This window comes from Dryobates pubescens, chromosome 6 (genome assembly GCF_014839835.1).
Source record: "Dryobates pubescens isolate bDryPub1 chromosome 6, bDryPub1.pri, whole genome shotgun sequence".
In the NCBI taxonomy this organism is placed as follows: domain Eukaryota; kingdom Metazoa; phylum Chordata; class Aves; order Piciformes; family Picidae; genus Dryobates; species Dryobates pubescens.
Genome location: NC_071617.1, coordinates 31,741,189 through 31,761,077, shown reverse-complemented (window position 1 = coordinate 31,761,077; position 19,889 = coordinate 31,741,189). Strand labels below are relative to the sequence as shown.

Genomic DNA, 19,889 nt, shown 5'->3' with positions numbered 1-19,889 from the left:
CCAAGTATTGCAACCCTCATGTAATGGACTTCATCCAAACATTGCAGTTCCTCAGGAGCCAAAAACGTTCACTTAAGTACTCACTTAAATACAAATTAAGCTGTTCTGAGTGCCAAACAACTAGATCCTCAAGTGATTTTAATGGATTCTTTGCCTCCCTTTATTTTATTTATTTATTTTTATTACTTGTTTGTAGTGGGCAATCTAGATTAGGTGAATGAAGTTGATGATTTAAGTTGATTGTATTTCACATTACTTTGTCTGGAAATAGGACCCAGGAGAAGCTGTACCAGTATTAGCAACTGTAATATTTTAAGATAGATTTTTTTCTTTAAAATTGCCCCAGTTCTGTATTTGAGTTTTTTAAGTGATGATAGAAATGTTAAAATTTGAGGTACCTAAACAATTTTTATATTTTAAAATCAGCTTGCTGAAAGGATTGCAGTGGGTCTCACAGCTTCTAAATTGCTTGAAATTGTTAATAAATGAAAGAATGCAATCCAGCCCAGCATCCCTTACATGTCTAAATGCTCAAACACAATTGAGTTACTGTCTTGTGCTGATGATGGCTGAGCTATGCTGCACTGTGTGGATGCACACTTTTAGTCAATTGTAGACATGAGATAAATACATAAACTTGATTTATTTATTTTTTCTCCCAAAGCTTAAGCTAGCCTGTTTAACCTCCTGTTTGCCAGCAAACTGAGGATGTCAAGGAGTTGGCTCACAGCTAACACACCATAATACAATGTCACATATAACTTATGTGTAAAATTCCTTTTCCTGGGTACCAATGATTAGAAATTAACCAGAGAGAAAACCTAACAATTTATTTGTGCAGGTGGACAGGTCATTTAAAAACCTGTGTATTGCTAACAGTTAGAGTTCAAGAATGTTATCAATTACTTCACACAGATCTCCTTCTCAGGTTAGAAAAGTTAATCTGACATGAATAATTTGCATGTAGATATTGCCTAGAATTCCATAACATATGTATTTATTGTCTAATTAATTATATTTAACAATAGAGGATGTAGAAGGAGGTTGAAAGCCACTGGACTTTACAGTGATTAGAAATTGTCTTGTTTCTTGAAAGAAAAAGAAGTGATTTTGACCCCCTCCCTAAAAATAATTTATTGGTGTACCTTGGAAAGAAATCACCTCTCTGCAGAGGTTTTTTGTTCTAGTTCTATTGTCTAGCTTTGCAGGCTTGGATGATAGTCTGTTGGTTTCCACAAGTGTTGGTGAAGGAGCACAGGTTGTAGAGTAGTAGGGAATCTGAAATGCTCTAGTTCAAACGGACCCATAAAGGCCTTGGGGTCTGATGAAAGCAATACTCAAAAGGATAGATTTATGAGTGTGATGGTAATGTTAGAGGCTTTTAAACTAGTGATATTTATGCTGTTTGTGCTTGTTTGCAATTTTTATGTGTTTTTTTTTTTTTTTTCCTTCTCTTGCTATTCTTGAGGATGCATATCTGGTGTGGCATTGGAAGCACCTCAGGAAAGACAAACAAAGCTATATGCTTGAAGGAGAGTTGATGTCATACCTCTAGGCCTTAAAGCCTACCAGATTTTTTAAATTAAAACCAAGGAGTTGTCCTGTCATGTGTGGTTTTGTGTTGTGCTGTGTTTAGCCTGACACATGGGAGAATTGTCCAAAAAAATTTCAAACAAACACTTCAGCCAAGCAGTGGATTGGGAATTAAACACTAAATTTAAAACATATATCACTGTTGAGTTCCACAGTTAATACAGCTTCTGCCCTGTGATAATTAACCTGCTGTGATATTCTTGTCTCTAATTTAAAATGAAGGAAAAAAAAAAAAATGCTCCCATTATCCCTTTTAGGAGAAAAAAAAGTGTAAATCCGAAACTTCATGTAAATTTGCCCCTTTAGACACCTGATTTGCTGGCAACCACACGTTCTTGTGAGAGAGATTTGTGTATTTCTGATTTTTATTTTTGTTTTTAAAGCAACCCAGCCATGGTCCTGAGAACTCTTCATGTTCTTCAGCACAACGAAAACTGAACAGGCAGTTTTACAGATTTATTATATTCCCTGGTAAATGGATTAAAGTCTGGTATGATCGTCTTACCTTGTTGGCATTGTTGGACAGGTAAGGTTTTGGGGGTTTTTATGCCGCAGTATGTAGAGTCACAGTAGGTGGTTCCACGTGTCCATAAAGCAATGCAGACCACTAGATAAGAAAAAAGTGAGCATTATATTAGTGTCTTATTCCAGTTGAGTTAGATAGATACTTGTTTACTGTAATTTGAAGAAAATACTTTTCTTCAGAGTTGGTTTTGCTGGTTTTGGCTGTCCTTTGTCTTTAAGCAGACACACTGAGCCACCAGGCCTATAGAATAGTCTTTAACTCTCAGCTGTTGGATCCATTCTGATGAGAAAATCAAGTTTCTCTGTAAAAAGATGGAAGTGAAAAGTTCCCAAGGTATTGTAAACCAAGTATTCCAATCTTGAAAAAAAAATATAGAGAGAGAGTGATACTGAAGCAGATATTCCTCAGCTGCTCCCGCAGGTTTACTTGTTTAGAGAAATGCTTTGTCTTAGCGTCTCTCCTTCTTGAGTCCCTCCAGGACAATACCTTTTGCTGTTAGACCTCATGTGGTAATCTGCTGAACTTCTGGTGCCTTCAAACATATTAGCCTATGTACTTAATGCCTGCTGGCTCTCCTGCCTCTGCTTCTGGGTGGGTGCTCTGCCATATATGTTAGACTCCACAGCAGAAGGTTCAGATGACAGTTTTACATGCTGCAGTATCAAACGATATAGCCAGAGAACTTAGGTCCAGACCAGATACTCATCTGTGGTGTCTTATTTCTGACTTTCAGTTGCATGGAAAGCGTCTGCTGATAAAGTCTTTTGTTCAGCCTGAATATTGATGTTATTTTTTATCTCAGCTGCCATGTTCTAATAGTATAGATAAAACACCAGATGACAAATTTGCTCTTTCATCTAGTTCTTTGCTGTAAGACATATTTTTTTCATTAAATGCATGCCTTGTTTCTTCATTTAAAAATGCTTGAGTGTTGGTTTTTTATGTGGTTGGTTGCTTTGTTTTGTTTTTAATAAACATGTGTATGCCTACACTGAAATCAGCTGTAATATGTAATTCTGTTTTGGAAGTGAGATTGGAGGGTGCTGGATTTCAATGCGTATGCCTTTTTTTCTATACATTTTAGCTATCATAGTGGCTAAGGTCTTCAGTATGGGGTAAAATACCATGGAACATGGAAATGTGGTTTTGGGAGCACACCCTCAGATTCTCTAAATTATGATAGCTCCCCCGCCAACAGTTCATACCAGCTGCAAATGGACCTGCCTTGCTCTAATGAATATATAAATATTTGCACTTCTCTTAAAACTTCTATTCACATAGGACAGAAGATATAAAGGAGAATGTATTTGCTGTCCTTCTAGTAGTTCTCGTTTCACTTCTTGGATTCCTGACTCTGAATCAAGGCTTCTGTAAAGACATTTGGGTTCTGTTGTTCTGTCTTGTGATGGCTAGTTGCCAGTACTCTCTCCTAAAGGTAGGATGCAAGTGCATAGCCAATTGCTGAATTATCTTCTGAATTCTACAAGGCAAAATCCTGTAAGCAAACCTTTTTTGTTTGTTTTGTTTTTAGAGTGTTCAGCCTGATCCTGCTTCACCAATACATGTAAGTCTCGGCTGGTAGAACAAGTCTTTCTCCTTTATTATCGTTTGTGTACTGTGAAACTGGCTGTACTGACACCTATGTTTGTTATAGGTCATGTATGAAAATGAGCAAGATGATGTCTGATTTTGAGACTCTGTATTATATTGAATTTTAAACAGTTTGAATTTATCACTGCTATTAGAATTAATGCTTTTTCTAAGCAAAGATACACAGTGAAACCAAATGTATCTGGACGAGTTTGAAATTCAGTCCTGTGACATCGGAGAAGCTTCATTTTGCTTTCCTTTAGAAACACTGACTGAAAACAGCCGAAGTTGCAGATTAGCACAATAGTTATTGGTTGGGTCTTTAATTTTGGTTTGTGTTTTGTTTTCTTAACTCCGATATTGTAGATTTATTTCTCAGTATTTCTCAACAGTATTATTAGCTCTTCAAATGACATGTGTTTTCTCTTCATTATAATATGGTCACAATTTCTATGCTGCTGTGCACAAGAAATGGCCACACCTATAGGTAAATGCAGGCTATAAGGATCTTTGCTGGTTTTTTATTTGCCTGTTGAGTGTATCTGGGACAACTAATAGTGACAAGCACCTTGCAAAGAACTCAAGTCTATCTTGGTTTAGAAGCATCATCCTACAGCTGCAACCTGACCCCTCCCCCTGTTACAGCATTTTTGACTTGCAGATCTTGAAAGACATTTCAATGATTACAAGATCCTTTGCTTGTTTTCACACTGGCTGCATAGTTGCTATTTTTTCTTATTTAGCTCTTTGAATGTTTTGAAGATCTCCTCTCTTCCTTCAGGGTTCAGAAAACACACACTGAAAACTACAGATCTGGTGGATCACTTCCCTTTGGCAAGGAACAATTATTTTTGTCAGTTTAGGGGCTGGAAATACAGGCTGCGTTTGAAGATGAGGTTATATACAAGCGTATGCTACACATTCCACTGAGATGGATTTCAAAAGATTCTTACTTTCCTTTCCGTGGCAGTTATTATGAGGCAAACTTATGGTATTGTTGGTTATAAAGCATTCACAGGAAATACCTGTCTGCATAAAGAGCAGGCAAGGCCAATAAACAGCACCTTACACATTGTAGGGTAATATTTTCAATACACTAAAGAAATATTCTTACCTGAGTGAAAAGCTCAGTATTTTGTGAACTAGAACAGGCTGGAATTGAGGAGGAAGTTCTTCACCATGAGAGTGGTGAAGCCCTGGAATGGGTTGTCCAGGGAGGTGGTTGGGGCGCCGTCCCTGGAGGAGTTTAAGACCAGGCTGGATGAGGCTCTGGCCAGCCTGATCTAGCGTGGAGTGTCCCTGCCCATGGCAGGGGGTTGGAACTAGATGATCCTTGTGGTCCCTTCCAACCCTGACTGATACTATGATACTATTTGTCAGTTCTACTAAAACGCTTGCACTTACTCGGACATTAGTAGTATATGCATTTGTTTAAAGTGGGTGGCAAGCAGTTGAATCAAAACTTCATAATAAACATATATAGCCCATACATTTTTATAGTATTAAAGTAGCTAATGAAGTTTACACAAAAGATTTTGTGTGTGTGTGTGCAGAATCTAGGTTTGCATTTCAGACTCTCACAACACTGTTACAAGTGTTCTTCACCATATTGTGTTTTATAAGACATGCAGCAGTGTAGCAAAGTAACAATAGGTTTATTCCCATCTTCCCTGTGCTTTCCTGAAATGTTTTCAGGGATGTTATCTTGCAAAGTTTTTGGTGCACTGTATGAACTCAAGTAGAAGTAAAACTTTTAGAGTTTTTCTACAGAGGATTTTAAAGGTGGAGGAGGCATTGTAGATCAGGTTAAAATAGAGAATTAGGTATTTCTACATGGTATCTTTTTAATACAATAAATATTTGTAAAGGCTTACTTGGCATCACAAAAACAAGGCAACAAGAAGGGGAGAAAAGATACTCCAAGTACTGTTTCATAATTCATGTGACTGTATTAAAATTAAAGAGAGTAACATCTCTTAATGTAAGGATGCAGAACAGCAGAAGGATTAAAGAATGATCAGTACCATGCCTATGAATGGTACATGCAGATGGGACTTTTCAGTGTGAAACAAGCCATTGTGAACTGCAGATTTACACACTGAATAAATTTCTGTTCTTGGACCCACGATAGCTGCTAGTGAATCCTGCCTGCCAAGGAGGTTCCAAACTTCTTCCTGTCTCACATGCAGGCTTTGTTATTATTTGATGTGATTTTTGTCATCTCTAATTTATACCATTTGGAAGGACTGCTTTAGAATATCCAGTCAATGCTGAAAACTGCCTAGGGGTGCATAATCTTTTGTTCTAAACTGTTTCTGAGTGCCAGTGTATTAAATTCCTGGTGCTGAGGAAGAGCTGCCTGACTTAACCCTAAAACACGTGGTATTCTGGTAAAATTCTATTGGAGGTGAGATTTTTTCTTACCTCCCATAACATGATGTGACAACTAGGCTCTCTGAGTTGAACATTATATTTTCTGTATACTGTCACTGTGCTAAGGAAAAAATTCTTCACTTTGAGAGTAACAGAGCACTGGAACAGGCTGCCCAGAGAGGTTGTGGAGCCTCTGTCTCTGCAGGCATTCAAAACCTGTTGGGATGTGTTCCTGTGTGATTTACAATAGATGATCCTGTTCTCGCAGGCAGTTTGGTCTAGGTGATCTTTAGAGGTCCCTTCAGACCACTATCCTTCTGTGATCCTACAGAGCTCAGTATCTCCCTCTCCACTTCTTTTCAGGAAGCTGTAGAGAGCAATGAAGTAGTCCTTCGGTCTCCTCCTTTCCAAACTGGACATGCCCAAAGTCCCTAGCTGCTCCTCATAGAACATTCCTTCCAGATCTGAAATCACATTTGTGGCCTACCTCTGAAGGCATTCAAGGACCTTTGCATTCTTCTTAATTGTGGGGCTCAGAACTGCACACAGCACTCAAGTGAGGCCACACCAGCACTGAATATAGCCTGTTTGTGCTGTGTTTGATGTACCTTAGGGTGCAGCTTATCCTCTTGGCTGCCAGGGCACAATGCTGACACATGAGCCTACTGTCGACCAGCACTGCTAGGTCTCTCTCTATAGGCTGCTCGCCAGTCATTTCTCTCCCAGATTATATTTGTGCATGGCATTACTCTGTCCTAGGGGGAGAATCCAGCATTTTGACTTGTTACATTTCATCCCATTAATCAGTGTTCCAGCCTATCTAGATCCCACTGGAAAGCCTCTGCATTGGTGATAAACACATAGAACAGAACTGGCCCTAGAACTGAACCCTGAGGAACATGGCTGGTGACCAGTTGCCAGCCATATGTAGCCCCATTCACTATAACCCTTTGAGCTCTGCCCTCTAGCCAGTTCTTCACTCAACACACTGTGAACTACTTTAGAACTAAGAGTTAAATATTCACTGTAAACCTAATTGACTATGTCAGTGTTCCGCTTGGAACTGAAAGGTGAATTCAGTTAAACCTCTGGACTTCTAGTTATCAACTCAGTAGTACCCAAATGCCTTCAAAAAGTTAACATGCAAAGATAAAACCTGAGTTCTGTAATACAAGAGATAAGCCAAGAATGTAACATGATGAAAGACTTTGGCCTGGAGCATACATCAGGGTGTAAATCACTTAGCAATTGTTTAGATGCAGTGTTTACTGTTTTCCTAAGGCAGGGCTTATATTTAAGATGTATGAACTGAAATTTATAAACAGCCAGGAAGTAATATTTTACATTGCTTTTTCCAAAGTCAGATTGTTATCTTTTTAATTCTCCTTTGAATATTTTTTTTTCATGAACATGCCTTTTTTTTTTAAGGCATTTGAAAAATTGAAACTGATCAAACAGCTAGGATTTGTCAATCTGACTTGATTCATATTCCATGGTTGTGGGGTGTGATACAAGCCTGCTCATTCTCTGCAATCTGCCACCACATTAACTGACCGATCCCAAAAGAGAGCACAGATCAGTTAATGGCCCTGCTAACATACAAGCTTGGCCAGCAGCCCAGCACTGCTGCTCTTTCATATCAGTGAGTAGACTCAAAAAAGAAGTGATCTTTTACTGTATCTCACACTGCACCTAGTAGGTGCTCTACTATTCTTTTACTTTTCCTAAGATGCATTAAAAATTATTTGTCATACTTCATAGGGTGGGGTGGGGGGGAAGCCAAGCTATCTAAGCAGACATTCATTAAAATACGAGCAATATAGAGAAAAAAAATCTTTTTCTATTGAAAGAGAAGTTCATACATACTAGGAGGCTTGTTTTCCACAGAAAAAGACTTCTGCAATTAGTGTGTTTTCAGAGGACCAGAATGTTAGATTTTACAAAGCATAAATTATTGCTATAATTAGTCTTAAGTGCTGCTCGTGCCTTTTGAAAGTCTCTGGAAAAGATATCAAAATACCTTGTAAGATATCTATTATTAATTATTATGTATGTCATTAAAATATTTTGTCTGACTCCTGATGCTCTCTCCAACTTAATGCAGTGCATGCAGTAGGAGGGTGAATACAAAATTCAAACATTTCTCTCTTTTCTGTTCTTTTTTTTTTCTCTCCAGGGTCACAACAAAATCATAACCTACAGCAGACCTGTATATTTTTGTATATTGTGTGGCCTTATTTTGCTGCTAGATGCTGGGTCTAAAGACACAAATCCTCCAGTTTATACAATGTATGGCTTGAAGCTCCTTTCACCTAGATCTCTCCAGTCAGCCAGAGACCATGTAATAGGTGAGTCAATATTTTTCCTAGGACTATGAAAATGAATTAAGCATTAGCCAGGGAAGTCTACGTTTTCCCATGTTGGCAATCAAACACATGTTATGAAGGCACATTGTTACGGAAGTCAAACTGATGGAAACATTTGGAATGACTTGAGATGGAAGCAGGGGGGCAGCTGGCAGCCTTTCTTCAAGTAAAAGGAGTTCCTAATGAGGCTTATAGAAAAGTCTCTATAGAAAACTAACAGTGACTGATAGTACTTGCAAAAGGCATTATCTGTGAAATCCAGTCAATCTTTGTAAGGGTTTGTATCTGCAGAGCAGTTACTGCAGAATAAGCTCAGTTTTAAATTTATTGCTTGCAAGCTAATGTGTGCCAAGTCCTTAGACATTCTTCCACTCATGAAGAACATGCTTTTAACTGGTTTTAGTTTAATCTCCTGTCCACGTGGAGAGGCCACTCTGCAGTACCCCTTCCAACCTGTCTCCTTCTGGAATCATCTTCTGAGGTGGCTGAGGACATTCAGCTATCATCCCAAAATGGGACTGATGATTCTTTGTCACTAATTAGGAGTGGTGACAGCTGGAAATGCCACATTGTGAGGGCACTTCTTGCTGTTGCACATTTGCGGTCTGCAACTGTGACGCTGCTCTAGTTGTGTCACAGGTACGAGTGCTGAACCAGGCTCAAGTAGTGCAACACAGTTAGGCGTGAAGTAGAAAAGTTAAAGGTTACTGTAAAAGTTGAGAAAACTTCCCAAGAGCTGCCATAGTGTAGCAAAAGCAACTTGTTGGTTTGTGAATTTAGAGCTAGGAAGACCTAATGTAGAGAGAGAAAACTTTTTTATATTGAGTGCATGACCTTTTAGGCCTTTGTTTATCTGTGGCTGTTGTAGTTGCTTTTTGCTGTATTTAAGTCAGGATATTACTGCCTGAAAGGCATACTATTTTTAGGAAAGCCTTCTGGCTCTTTATGTGGATTCACTGACTCTGAATCCTTCTCACCAGAAACAGGGGAATAACAAAAACCTGCATCTCACTTTCATGAGTTTCTTTCATTATGTTTTTTTGGCCTCATTAAAGTTGCTTCTTACATCTTATTTTCTCTGCCTGTTAAAGGTGAACAGTAAAATGCTGATAAATAATTCAACAAGAATCTTAAATGACATTTGGGATAGACGAAAAACTATAGCAACCAGTATGAGACAACAAAGTGTGACTATAAACGTGCTAATTTTGGCTAGCCTCAAAAGAGATGGTAGAGCAGGTTCTTGAAACAGCCTGGAGCAGGTGGAGAATAGAGGAAATACAGGCACATCTCCCCAGGGAGAATCAATTTAATGAGAGAAGAAGAAGGAGCTGTTTCCCTTTGTCCTCTTTTCTTAGTTTGCAATTTGTTAAGTGGTTTGGTGCAATACTTTGGCTATTTCTTGCTTTGTCTGTATGGGAGTCCCAAATTCTGCCTGCAGTGAATCCTTCTAAGTGTTCACAGTGCAACTGCTTCTGTGAGCCATGGCAGCCTGGCATCCTTCTGCATCTTGCTGCACTTGGAATGTAGATTCCCATAGGCACTGAAGGTATAGAAATATTTGTTTGGGGCAATAAAATCAAGAGGGCAGTTAACGCTACTGAATGCCAATTAAGTATTTCTGTTGTTCTGCATTTTTGCCATTTTGCTAGGTAATTTTGATTGTCATTTGTATGGTGACTTTTTAATTTATATTTTACTGTATATTGTATTTGGAATTGATATGTTGAGAAATCTAGGGATTTCTGACTACACTGTTTCAGGTGTTTATTACAGTAAGAAGCTAAAGTGATGAAAATCATAGAAAGGACTTACTGGGGAACTAGTGTGGGTGCTGCATAGCATAGTATGGTAAAAGTTTTGGAGCAAGGTTATAAAAGGAAATATGTAGAAATTTTTTAGATGTGTAATCTCATTACTTAAGAAATGTAGTTTTTTGTGTGCAAGCAATCTGTTTAGGATCCAAGTCTGTTATACTTCAAATTGGTGATGGTTCTGCAGTTGATTTCTATTAGTTGGGTGGTCATGGCATTACTTCATTCTACCTGTGTTTTTCATTCTGAATTACTTATTTCAGCTGACCTTTCTGGTAGATGCAGTAGAAGTAAGGGCACAGACAGCCAACTTCAGTCCTCAGTCATGAGATGCCATAGGTGTAGTTAGTGACAAAAGTCGTTAACCACCTCAATGATAGTTTTTGTGATGAAACTATTTAAAAAATATTTAAGTGTTAGATTAGTGAGATTATTTGGCAGACATCTCAAGAGAATAAGTATCAAAGTGGTGGCAAAATTTTGAGAGTAAGTCAAAAAAAGAAAAAAAAAAGCCTGCTAATTTTAGCAATGACCAAGCTTCTCTCCGGGTAAGAAAGGCTCTGTGAATTTTGTCCTCTGCTGTGGTCAGAGGTGGGGAGAGAACAAAAAACCTATTTGTTACTAAAACAGCACTTTTTTCCTGTGAAAAGTATGCATAGTTACACAGCAAATGGACAAGTTAAATATAATAAAAAATTCTTGACTTCCAGAATGTTTGCAGTGACTTTGGTACTGAGTTTCCATTCTATGTTTCTCAAAAGACAGACTTTCCAAACTCAGAATCTGTGTTTCCCTCTCACATTTACCTGGTAACTACTTCTTTAGGGGAACCTTCAGACTGCAATATTAAATACCAGCAGTTCACATAAGCATCTCTTTGTAGTCCAGCTCTTAAGGGTGGTGTTCTCTATGGAAATATGTGATACTTAAACAAATCCTCTCTGAAATTCATCATGTAATTCCAATTGATTAATCAGTTGCTTTTATTGTCTACTTCCCACAGGGAAGCTACTGCTCCTAAATTTAATCCTATTGTAAGTGACAACCGTTTGTTTTCCATTCTGGTATGCTGCTTTGCAGGATGAGATAAACAATGCTACCTTAGTCAAGTTGTTAAGATTATCCAAGGTATTAAGAGAGAGAGGGTGAGGTGATGACACTGCTGTAGTCTACCAACTTTTCCCTCTTTGTTTGCATTCACCCCTTTGGGTTTTTTTGGTGCACTGACAGAATAAAGTCTCTGTTCTTCCTTCCTCTGCTCTTACTCAGCTTTCTTATGAGGTTGCTACAGCAAAGGCAGTTATTTGGACTGTAGTCAGTAGTCTAAGAGGAGTTCTGCTTGTTTGGCAAGTCCTTTGCCTGAGGAACAAGATTTGTTTTGAGTTTCAGCAGAGAGTTTTTGAGATAGTTAATTTTGTGACAAATTCACGTGGCCTGCTGGGCAGTTTCTTGTCATTCCTTTGTCTTCAAGAGTGGTCCTTCCTTGGCTTGGCATAACTTGGTGTAATATAAAAAAGAAGAGTGGAAGAGGAAATGAAGAGGAAATTAATAATGGCATTTGCATGTAAAAGATTGAGAAAACCATGTTTCCTTGTGTATGTACAATTTGTGCCATTAGGCAGTCATGATGAAGGCTGCATTGTGAACAAAAGTACACTTAAGTGAGCCTTGTCTGTGTTCAGCACTTGAGCATGTAATACTTTCTTCTGTGTTTAACTTCCTCAGCAAGATTTGCAATGTTAAATAGCAGCTATGTATAATACAACAAAGAGACAGAGTGTCAGATTAAACTCGGTGTGTTTTATTTTAGTGTAAGATGCATTAGTAAGAGGACGGAGAGTAAAATGTGAAATTAGTATTCAATAAAGATCCCAAATCATGCTGTTACCTTAAGATTTGACTAGGGTGAGAAGGTTATACTAGTAATTTGTTCAATTTGTTTTTTATGAGGATGAATAGGAGGAAAAATGCAGTCCTCCCAGCATGTCAACAGATGCATCCTTGTTTGTGAGGAATAGTGGCTGACGCACATTGCTCTCCTTCACCATGCAGAACATTCTAATGCTAGTACAGTGAAGCAGTAAGAATATGATTAAAACTCTGCGTGTACCTTTGAAAGTTGACATTATTGGATACATAGGTCAAATGTGTGTTTAGATGCTTTGTTAGAGAGCTGTGATGAGCATTTCCTAGGGTGGAACTGAGTAAATAGAAAGGAGGAGTGGCAGGAAATGAACAGAATTTGAAACTAGCAGCACAACTACCTGAATTATGTCTCCTGCTTTTTTCCAACTGTAAGGCAGCCATTTAAATTAGCATTTCTGTTTAAAAGACTGTAAAGGTGTCAGACTAGATTCTACCTTTGAGGTATTTTACTGTTCCTGATGTTCTTTTATTTACTGTGAGATCAAGGTCTATCCTGTTGGAAGCTAAGGAAATATTCTAGGGAAGTTTCACTCTAGGTTTTTCCTGTATTTACATGCTGCTGTAAGTGCCTGCTGTTGATTGCTGGCAGAGGCAGAACACTGATAGCCTAGATATTTGGGATCTGAGTCATTACAATGGTTTTTGGTTTATATTGAATTGTTATACCTGTGCTTAAACCATCTCACATTCAAAGAGAAATTTCTGAAGTCTGAAAAATCAAAATTTCTGTAGTTTGAATAAAACAAATGTAACTTTGAAAGTATCTAGAAAGTAGTGAAGAGGCTACATAATGCTGGTTTTTTTTCTGATGATACTTTTATCCAAGATAAAGCTGAAAGTTAACCTCTGAGCTTTTGTTTTTCACACATAAGATAGAATATATTGAATATGTAAGTGTAGTTGTTACTGCTAAGGGAAGAGTACGCTTATTTGAGTTATCTTCAGAACTTACTGGGGCAACTTCTTGGTGTACATTTCTCTGTTCTCCGTATATTATGATGTGTGACTGTTCTAAGATACAACTTTTTTTTCTTTTCTTTTTCTCTTTTTTCTTTTACTTTTTTAGTGTTTTTATATTGCTTTCCTGCAATTTCTCTTCTCGGCCTTTTCCCTCAGATCAACACCTTCTGTATATATCTCTTGGAGCAAATAGACATGTTGCTGTTTGGGGGTTCTGGTAAGTAGCATAATTGGGTGTTCTAAAACCAAAGCGCATGTTAAACCTCAAACAGCTAATGGTATTCATATAACAGTGAATACAAATAAGACCTCTTTAATTAGATTTCTTTTTTCTTTCAAAAAGTTGTATACAAGTTGTGCTATAGTCTGAAGAATGTGGCTGAATTTAAAGATCTTATTCCTATTGTTTTCTTTCTCAGAAAGTAATATTTTTTTTTAATTCCATGGAAAAGGCACATTCACAAGATGCTGGGTGTGTGGGGTTTTGGGGTTTGGTTGATGGGTTTTTGGTTTGTTTGCTTGTTTGTGGTTTTTGGTTTGGGGTTTTTTTTGGGTTGGTTGGTTGGTTTGTGTTTTTTCTGGTGTTATTTCAGTCTGAGATTAAACAAGACCTGTGAAAGATGATGTGTGGGGTTGTTTTAGTTCGTAGTGGGGTTTTTGTTGTTGATTATCGTTATAGCTTAATTAACAGAGAAGACTGGGAGGTATCCACACTGTCATCTTAGTTTGGATCACAAGGAAACTTTCTCCATGTTCCTCCTTACCACATGTTATCTTGCATCGTGGAATGATATCAGAGTATGCAGACTGGATTCCATTTGGATGTAGCTTAAAAGAAAACTGCACTGTAAGGGTACACATAATGCACTCCAAACACTAGCAAGCATACATACGTGAGACTAGGATAGAGACAGTCTGCAGTAAAGTGTCTCAAACAGGTATATCATGGATATGACATCCTCAGCACTTACCATTCCATCGATTCATGTTTTCTGTATTGTTCTGTAGACATAGCCTTTGGCAGGTGGCTGAAACTAGTACAGTTGTTGCATTTGGTCTCATAAATACTATAGCAGACCTGAAGGAAATAATATGTTGGTTAAAGTGCTCACTCTCTCAGTAATGATGATTGCAATGTATGTTGAACCCTAACTAGAGCACGGGTTTGTAGTCCCTATGTTTCTGTTATTGAGACTGCTGAACTCCTAATTCTATCTGATAGTGTTTCCAACACTGCTTCAAGAAGCTCTCAGAGGAGCTTATAGCAAGAGATCAGATGACATCCTCTCTCCCTTTAAATTCATTCATAGATCTTAGTATGGTACAAATCATAACTGACAGAGCAAGTGAGGATGCTTTTGGATGATGTCAGAGCCTGTATCTCAGGAGCAAAAGGAAGGAACAAAGCTCCACATGGAATTTGACTAGAAAATTGCCAGCTTTTTAGATCACTTCATTCCAACATGAGGAGACATACTGATATTTTGTCAAAACAATGTTCTGTACAAAAAGCAACAGCATGGGACCTCAGATGAACAGAAAAAACATGGAGTACATCTATCAGGCTTTCAGTCTTTCCTATAAACTGTTTTGTGAGCTCATTTGAGGCAGTGAAGGTGTTCCCTCAATGACCAGCTTTGTGATACCTAGTTTTAATCTGTTTAACCTCTCCAGATGCAAGAGCTGTTTGGTTGTTTGTTGTTGGGTTTTGTTTTTTCTTTTGACAGTGCATTCTCATTTAAGAAAAAAATAAAATGGAATGTCTGTATTTCAGCTGCTGCTGGCTTTGTATCTGCACTATACAGCATTTCCCGAAGCTTTGTGGTTCTAATTGTCCTATATGCTTTCTGCTTCAGTGCAGTGAAGGTAAGCCAGAAAAATAATACTCCAAAAATTTAAAAATTCAGGATGAGAATTAATATAATCTAGGGAGACCAGCATTGCTTGGTGCTATGTTGTCATTGTTTTTTATCAAGATAAGCTTCAGGTAGTTTACTGCATGTTAGCAACACTGAAATAGATTGAAATTTGTGGTGGAAATACTGAAGTAAACAGGTGTCTAATGCCTGTAGCTGTTTGTCTCCCATATATGTCAGTCTGAAATGATATGCTGAATTTCCCCTACAGAGACTAACAGCAGCCTTGCTTTAAGAAGCTGCAACTCCTAATGACCCATATAAGACAGGCGGAACTTAATAAAAATTTCCAGAAAGGTCTGTATTTCTGAAGGCTGGGGGGGGAACAAGAGTAGCTAAATTAGTTACCCTACTCTCTACCTTCTCGTGCTCTGATGTGGCCTTCAGCTATGGAGAACGAGTTGAAGTTGCATATGGTGCTCAGAATGAGGGTGTGCCACAGCTCTATACGCTGGCAAATTGGCTTCTTTGTTCTTGGTACCCTTCCCAGTGATGTCCGATGTCAGGGTGTTTTTGGCAGATGCTGCCTTTTAAGTCATATTCTATCTAAAGCAATTTTTTTTTCAGTTAATGTATATGTCTGCTGCATTTTTTGTTTTGTTTAAAAAATAGCAACGATTCTTTTCTGCCTTCAAGTCTGCTGCAAAATTCCCAATGACCACTTTAAGGCGAGAATTTAATCTTTGATTTGTGATAAAACATATCCTTTAAGGGACAGTCTTTTGACAGTGTTTCATTACAGGCTAGATGCTGTCAGTACCCATGCAGGGCTGTAGCAGGATGTGCAGTGATTTATAAGCTGCTCTTGACATCTTGTGGGCATACATGAAAGGATGCTTGATGGTGCTACACATGGTGGTGCATGCGCAGAGATCCCACTATGAGGTTCTTTAGCAGCCAAGGATATATCATGTCAACATCCAGGCTGGCAGTTTACACAGATATGAGGGATGATCAGGTGTTTAAGGAACATAAGCATTTCTATAACAGCTTTTAACATTTTTCCATTTTAGATTTTTGTGTAGGAGCCTTGAATCAAAAAAAGGCCAATTATAATGCCTCCCACAGATGATCAGAGCTGGCTGTGCATGTATTTTTAACCACTCCCAATATCAGGGTAAAATGTCTTAAGCCACCGTTTTGCCACTGGTTACATTGAGTTTGTACACAATAAATTATGACAACTGAGTTGCTGAGCAGTGCTGTGTTAAAGCACTTTAAATATCTTTGAACATTTGATGTACTCTCAGGGAATCTCCTGGTGCCAGGCTCACCTAGTATATCAGTTATACTGGTTTGTCCTGACCCAGCTGTGTGATGCTGGAAAGCTGAACTGCAATTTCCTAAAGCAGCTGGTGTTCCTGCTGCTGCTTCCCTGCTCTATGAATGATTCAGCAGAATCAGAGTGTGAGTCTTTGTAAGGATGAACAGAGTGAGAAAAGTCTATAGTGGTGGGATAGAAAAAATGAGAAAAATGGAAAAAGCTATGTGGAAGGAAGGAATTAAGTTAAACCACTGTTCCAAAAGGCAAATACCTGGGGAAATTATAGTTATTCCACCCCCCACAAGGTTTACAGAGGGTGATTCAGTAGTTGACAGTAGAGGAATTGTGTGATGGATACTTAAAAAATAGTTTTGTAAGCAGTGTGAAAGAAGAGCCTCCTGAAATATTCTATAGACTCCTTTCTCAGCATAACACTTTAAATTACACCATGCAGGTGGTTTTGTAGATAAGCAATCTCTTCATGGATTAGACTTCAAACTGCTTAGAAATATGCTTTTAATGCTACCCTGAAGATGTAGAGTGCTGTGAAAGATAAACAAGATACCTGCTGTAAATTAGCAATATTAAATGCAGCCTCTATGTTCACACAGAAATTACAGTTACTTTGAATTTTTATGGCACTGTTCTTGTGAAGGCACTTCTGAGGAGGTTAATTTAAATGGTTCCAGTTGCTTCAGTTTATAATCTCAGTCTTCAATCACCCTGATATTTGCTGGCAAACCCACACAGCCAGCCCAAAAGGCTCTTGCAGTGTGTCAGTGATAATTTCTTGATGCAGGAAGTAGAGGAGGGGTGCACTGCTGGACCATATGTTAACTGACAGAGAAGGACTGGTTAGGGACATTAAGGTTGGGAATAGCCTTGAAGACAGGGATAATGACATGGTGGAGTTTAGTATTATATGGGTAGAAGCAGGGCTATAAGTAGGATTACAGCCCTGGACTTCCACAGGGCTAACTTTGTACTCTTCAGAGATATACTTGCAGGAATCCCATGGGCTAAGACTCTGGAGGGTAAAGGAGCCCAAGAAAGTTGTTTCCTCCAAGCCCAAGACAGGTGTGTTCCCATGAGTAAAAACTTGGGTAGGCATGCCAGGAGACCTGCATGGATGAGCAAGGAGCTTCTGAAGGAAATCTGATGGAAGAAAGAAACTTACAGTTTATGGAAGAAGGGACTTGTCACTTGGGAGAACTACAGAGTAGTTGCCAGGGCATGTAGGAAGGCAACAAGGAAGGCCAAAGCCCTCTTGGAACTAAAACAGGCAAAGGAAGTTAAAGAGAACAAGAAGGACTTCTTCAAACATATCAGTAGGAAAAGGTAGAATAGGGAAGGTGTGGGCCCACTGCTGAATGAGGCCCTGATAATTGAGGATGCAGAGAAGACAGAGTTGCTGAATGCCTTCTTTGCTTCAGTCTTTACTGCTAAAATTGAACTCCCCAATGAATTCCCAACTCTGGATGAAGGAGAAGAAGACTGGAGGAGGGAAGACTCTGCACTAGTCAATGAACGTGTCATTGGACATGGCACTTGATGCTATGGTTTAGTAGTCATGAGGTCTTGGGTGACAGGTTGGACTTGATGATATTTGAGGTCTCTTCCAACCTTATTGATTCTATGATTCTGTAACATCCTTGTGAGCAAGCACAAGAAGTGTGGGATAGAAGAACAGACAGTGAGATGAATTAGGAACTGGTTACACAAGAATGCAAAGAATGGTGGTCAGTGGTGCCATTGTAACTAGTGGAGTACCCCAGGGATTAGTGCTGGGTCTGGTCATGGTCAACATCTTCATCAATGACATTGATGAGGGGACAGAGAGTGTCTGCTCATGAAGTTTGCTGATGATACCAAACTGGGAGGCTCGGCTGATACACCTGAAGGCTGTGCAGCCATTCAGTGAGACTTGGACAGACTGGAGAGCTGGGCAGAGAGGAATGAGGTTCAACAAGGGTAAGTGCAGAGTGCTGCATCTGGGAAGGAATAAGAGACTGCACCAGTACAGGTTAGGAGGTGATCTGCTGGAGAGCAGCCCTGTGAACAAGGACAGGGGAGTCCTGGTGGATAACAAGTTATCCATGGGACAGCAATGTGCCCTTGTGGCCAAGAGGTAAACTGGGGTGCATTAAGAAGAGTGTGTCCTCTACTCTGCCCTAGTGAGGCCCTACCTAGAATATTGCATCCAGTTCTTGGTTCCCCAGTTCAAGAGGGACAGGGATCCAATCGAGAGAGTCCAACAGAGGGCTACAAGGATGATTAAGGGACTGCCTTATGAGGAAAGGCTGAGAGACCTAGAGCTTTTTCATCTGGAGAAGAGAAGACTGAGAGGGGATCTGTGGAGGGTTGAAATTACTCCCCAACTAATTGGAATTTACCCTCAGAGTGAACTACCAAAAAACTCCCAACAAACTCAGAACTCAGAAAGCAAAACAAAAGTTATATTTACAAAAGGTAAACTTAAATCTGGAAGTGCAAAATACAATGAATGTGTATAAAATATATTTACATATATTTACAATTCAGAAAAACACAAATACAAGGATCCCCTTGTACAAAATCAGCCCCTGTACAGCCCAAGGGGACCCTTGCAGCCTCCTCCCCTTCTTCCCTTCCTGTTACCTCACAGAAACAATATTGAGCCAGCAGAAGGTCAGGAAAGAGACAAGGGAGCAAGCCATGCAAGCTGCAAAAGAGAAGAAGCAAAAAGGACAGAAGGATAGTTTGTGCAGCAAACTTTATCATAGTCAGCAAACAAATGGAATGATGTAAGCTGATCAGTTGTTATCTTTCTGTATCCAATGACAAACTTTATTTACCTTTGACTATTTTCCTCCTCAAAGTCTTTGGGATTTTCCTATTCTTGTTTATAATTAAGATACTAGGCTAAAGCATCAGCCTAAAAGTATAAGAGGATCTAATAAATGTTTATAAATATAGGAGGGCTAGGTGTCAGGAAAGAAGGGACAGCCTCTTCTTACTTGTGCCCTGTGATAGAACAAGGAGCAGTGGATGTAAACTACAGCATAGGAGGTTCCACCGCAACGTGAGGAAGAACTTCTTTACTGTAAGGGTCACAGATTACTGGAACAGGCTTACAGAGAGGTTGTGGAGTCTCCTTCTCTGGAGACTTTCAAGACCCATCTGGATGTGTTCCTGTGTGACCTGCACTAGATTTTTATGGTACTGCTTTGGCAGTGGGGTAGGACTCAATGATCTCCAGAGGTCCCTTCCAACCCTTAAAATCCTGTGATCCTGTGGCCAAATGAGGGTTTGGATTTTTGGTGTACAAGACAAGTGCCACTGAACTCAAAAGTAAGCAAATGCTATAGTCTGTTTCATTGAGATGGCTGCACAAGAGTGGTGAATACATGGTTTTATTTTATAGAAAAGGCATCCCTTCCACACTTGGACTTTACAGATGGTTTTTTTTTTTTCCTCTTTCACTTTTATTCAGTTTGACAAAATCAACAGAGCAAAATTTTCAGTATTTATAGTATTCCTGACACAGTCTCCCTTATCTTTGCTATGCAGGGGAGTGGGGCC

The 19,889-nt window shown here is 39.0% G+C and overlaps 1 protein-coding gene across 1 annotated transcript in view; it reads left to right on the top strand.

The window, feature by feature from the left end:
- The window catches only part of PCNX2 (pecanex 2), a 156,805-nt gene that overhangs the window by 40,634 nt on the left and 96,282 nt on the right, over positions 1 to 19,889 (top strand). Inside the window, exons 10-15 of the mRNA XM_054162261.1 lie at positions 1,977 to 2,119; positions 3,401 to 3,554; positions 3,651 to 3,683; positions 8,259 to 8,430; positions 13,255 to 13,365; positions 14,923 to 15,014. Coding sequence (XP_054018236.1) covers positions 1,977 to 2,119; positions 3,401 to 3,554; positions 3,651 to 3,683; positions 8,259 to 8,430; positions 13,255 to 13,365; positions 14,923 to 15,014 — 705 coding nt within the window. The remainder of the gene's footprint in view (positions 1 to 1,976; positions 2,120 to 3,400; positions 3,555 to 3,650; positions 3,684 to 8,258; positions 8,431 to 13,254; positions 13,366 to 14,922; positions 15,015 to 19,889) is intronic.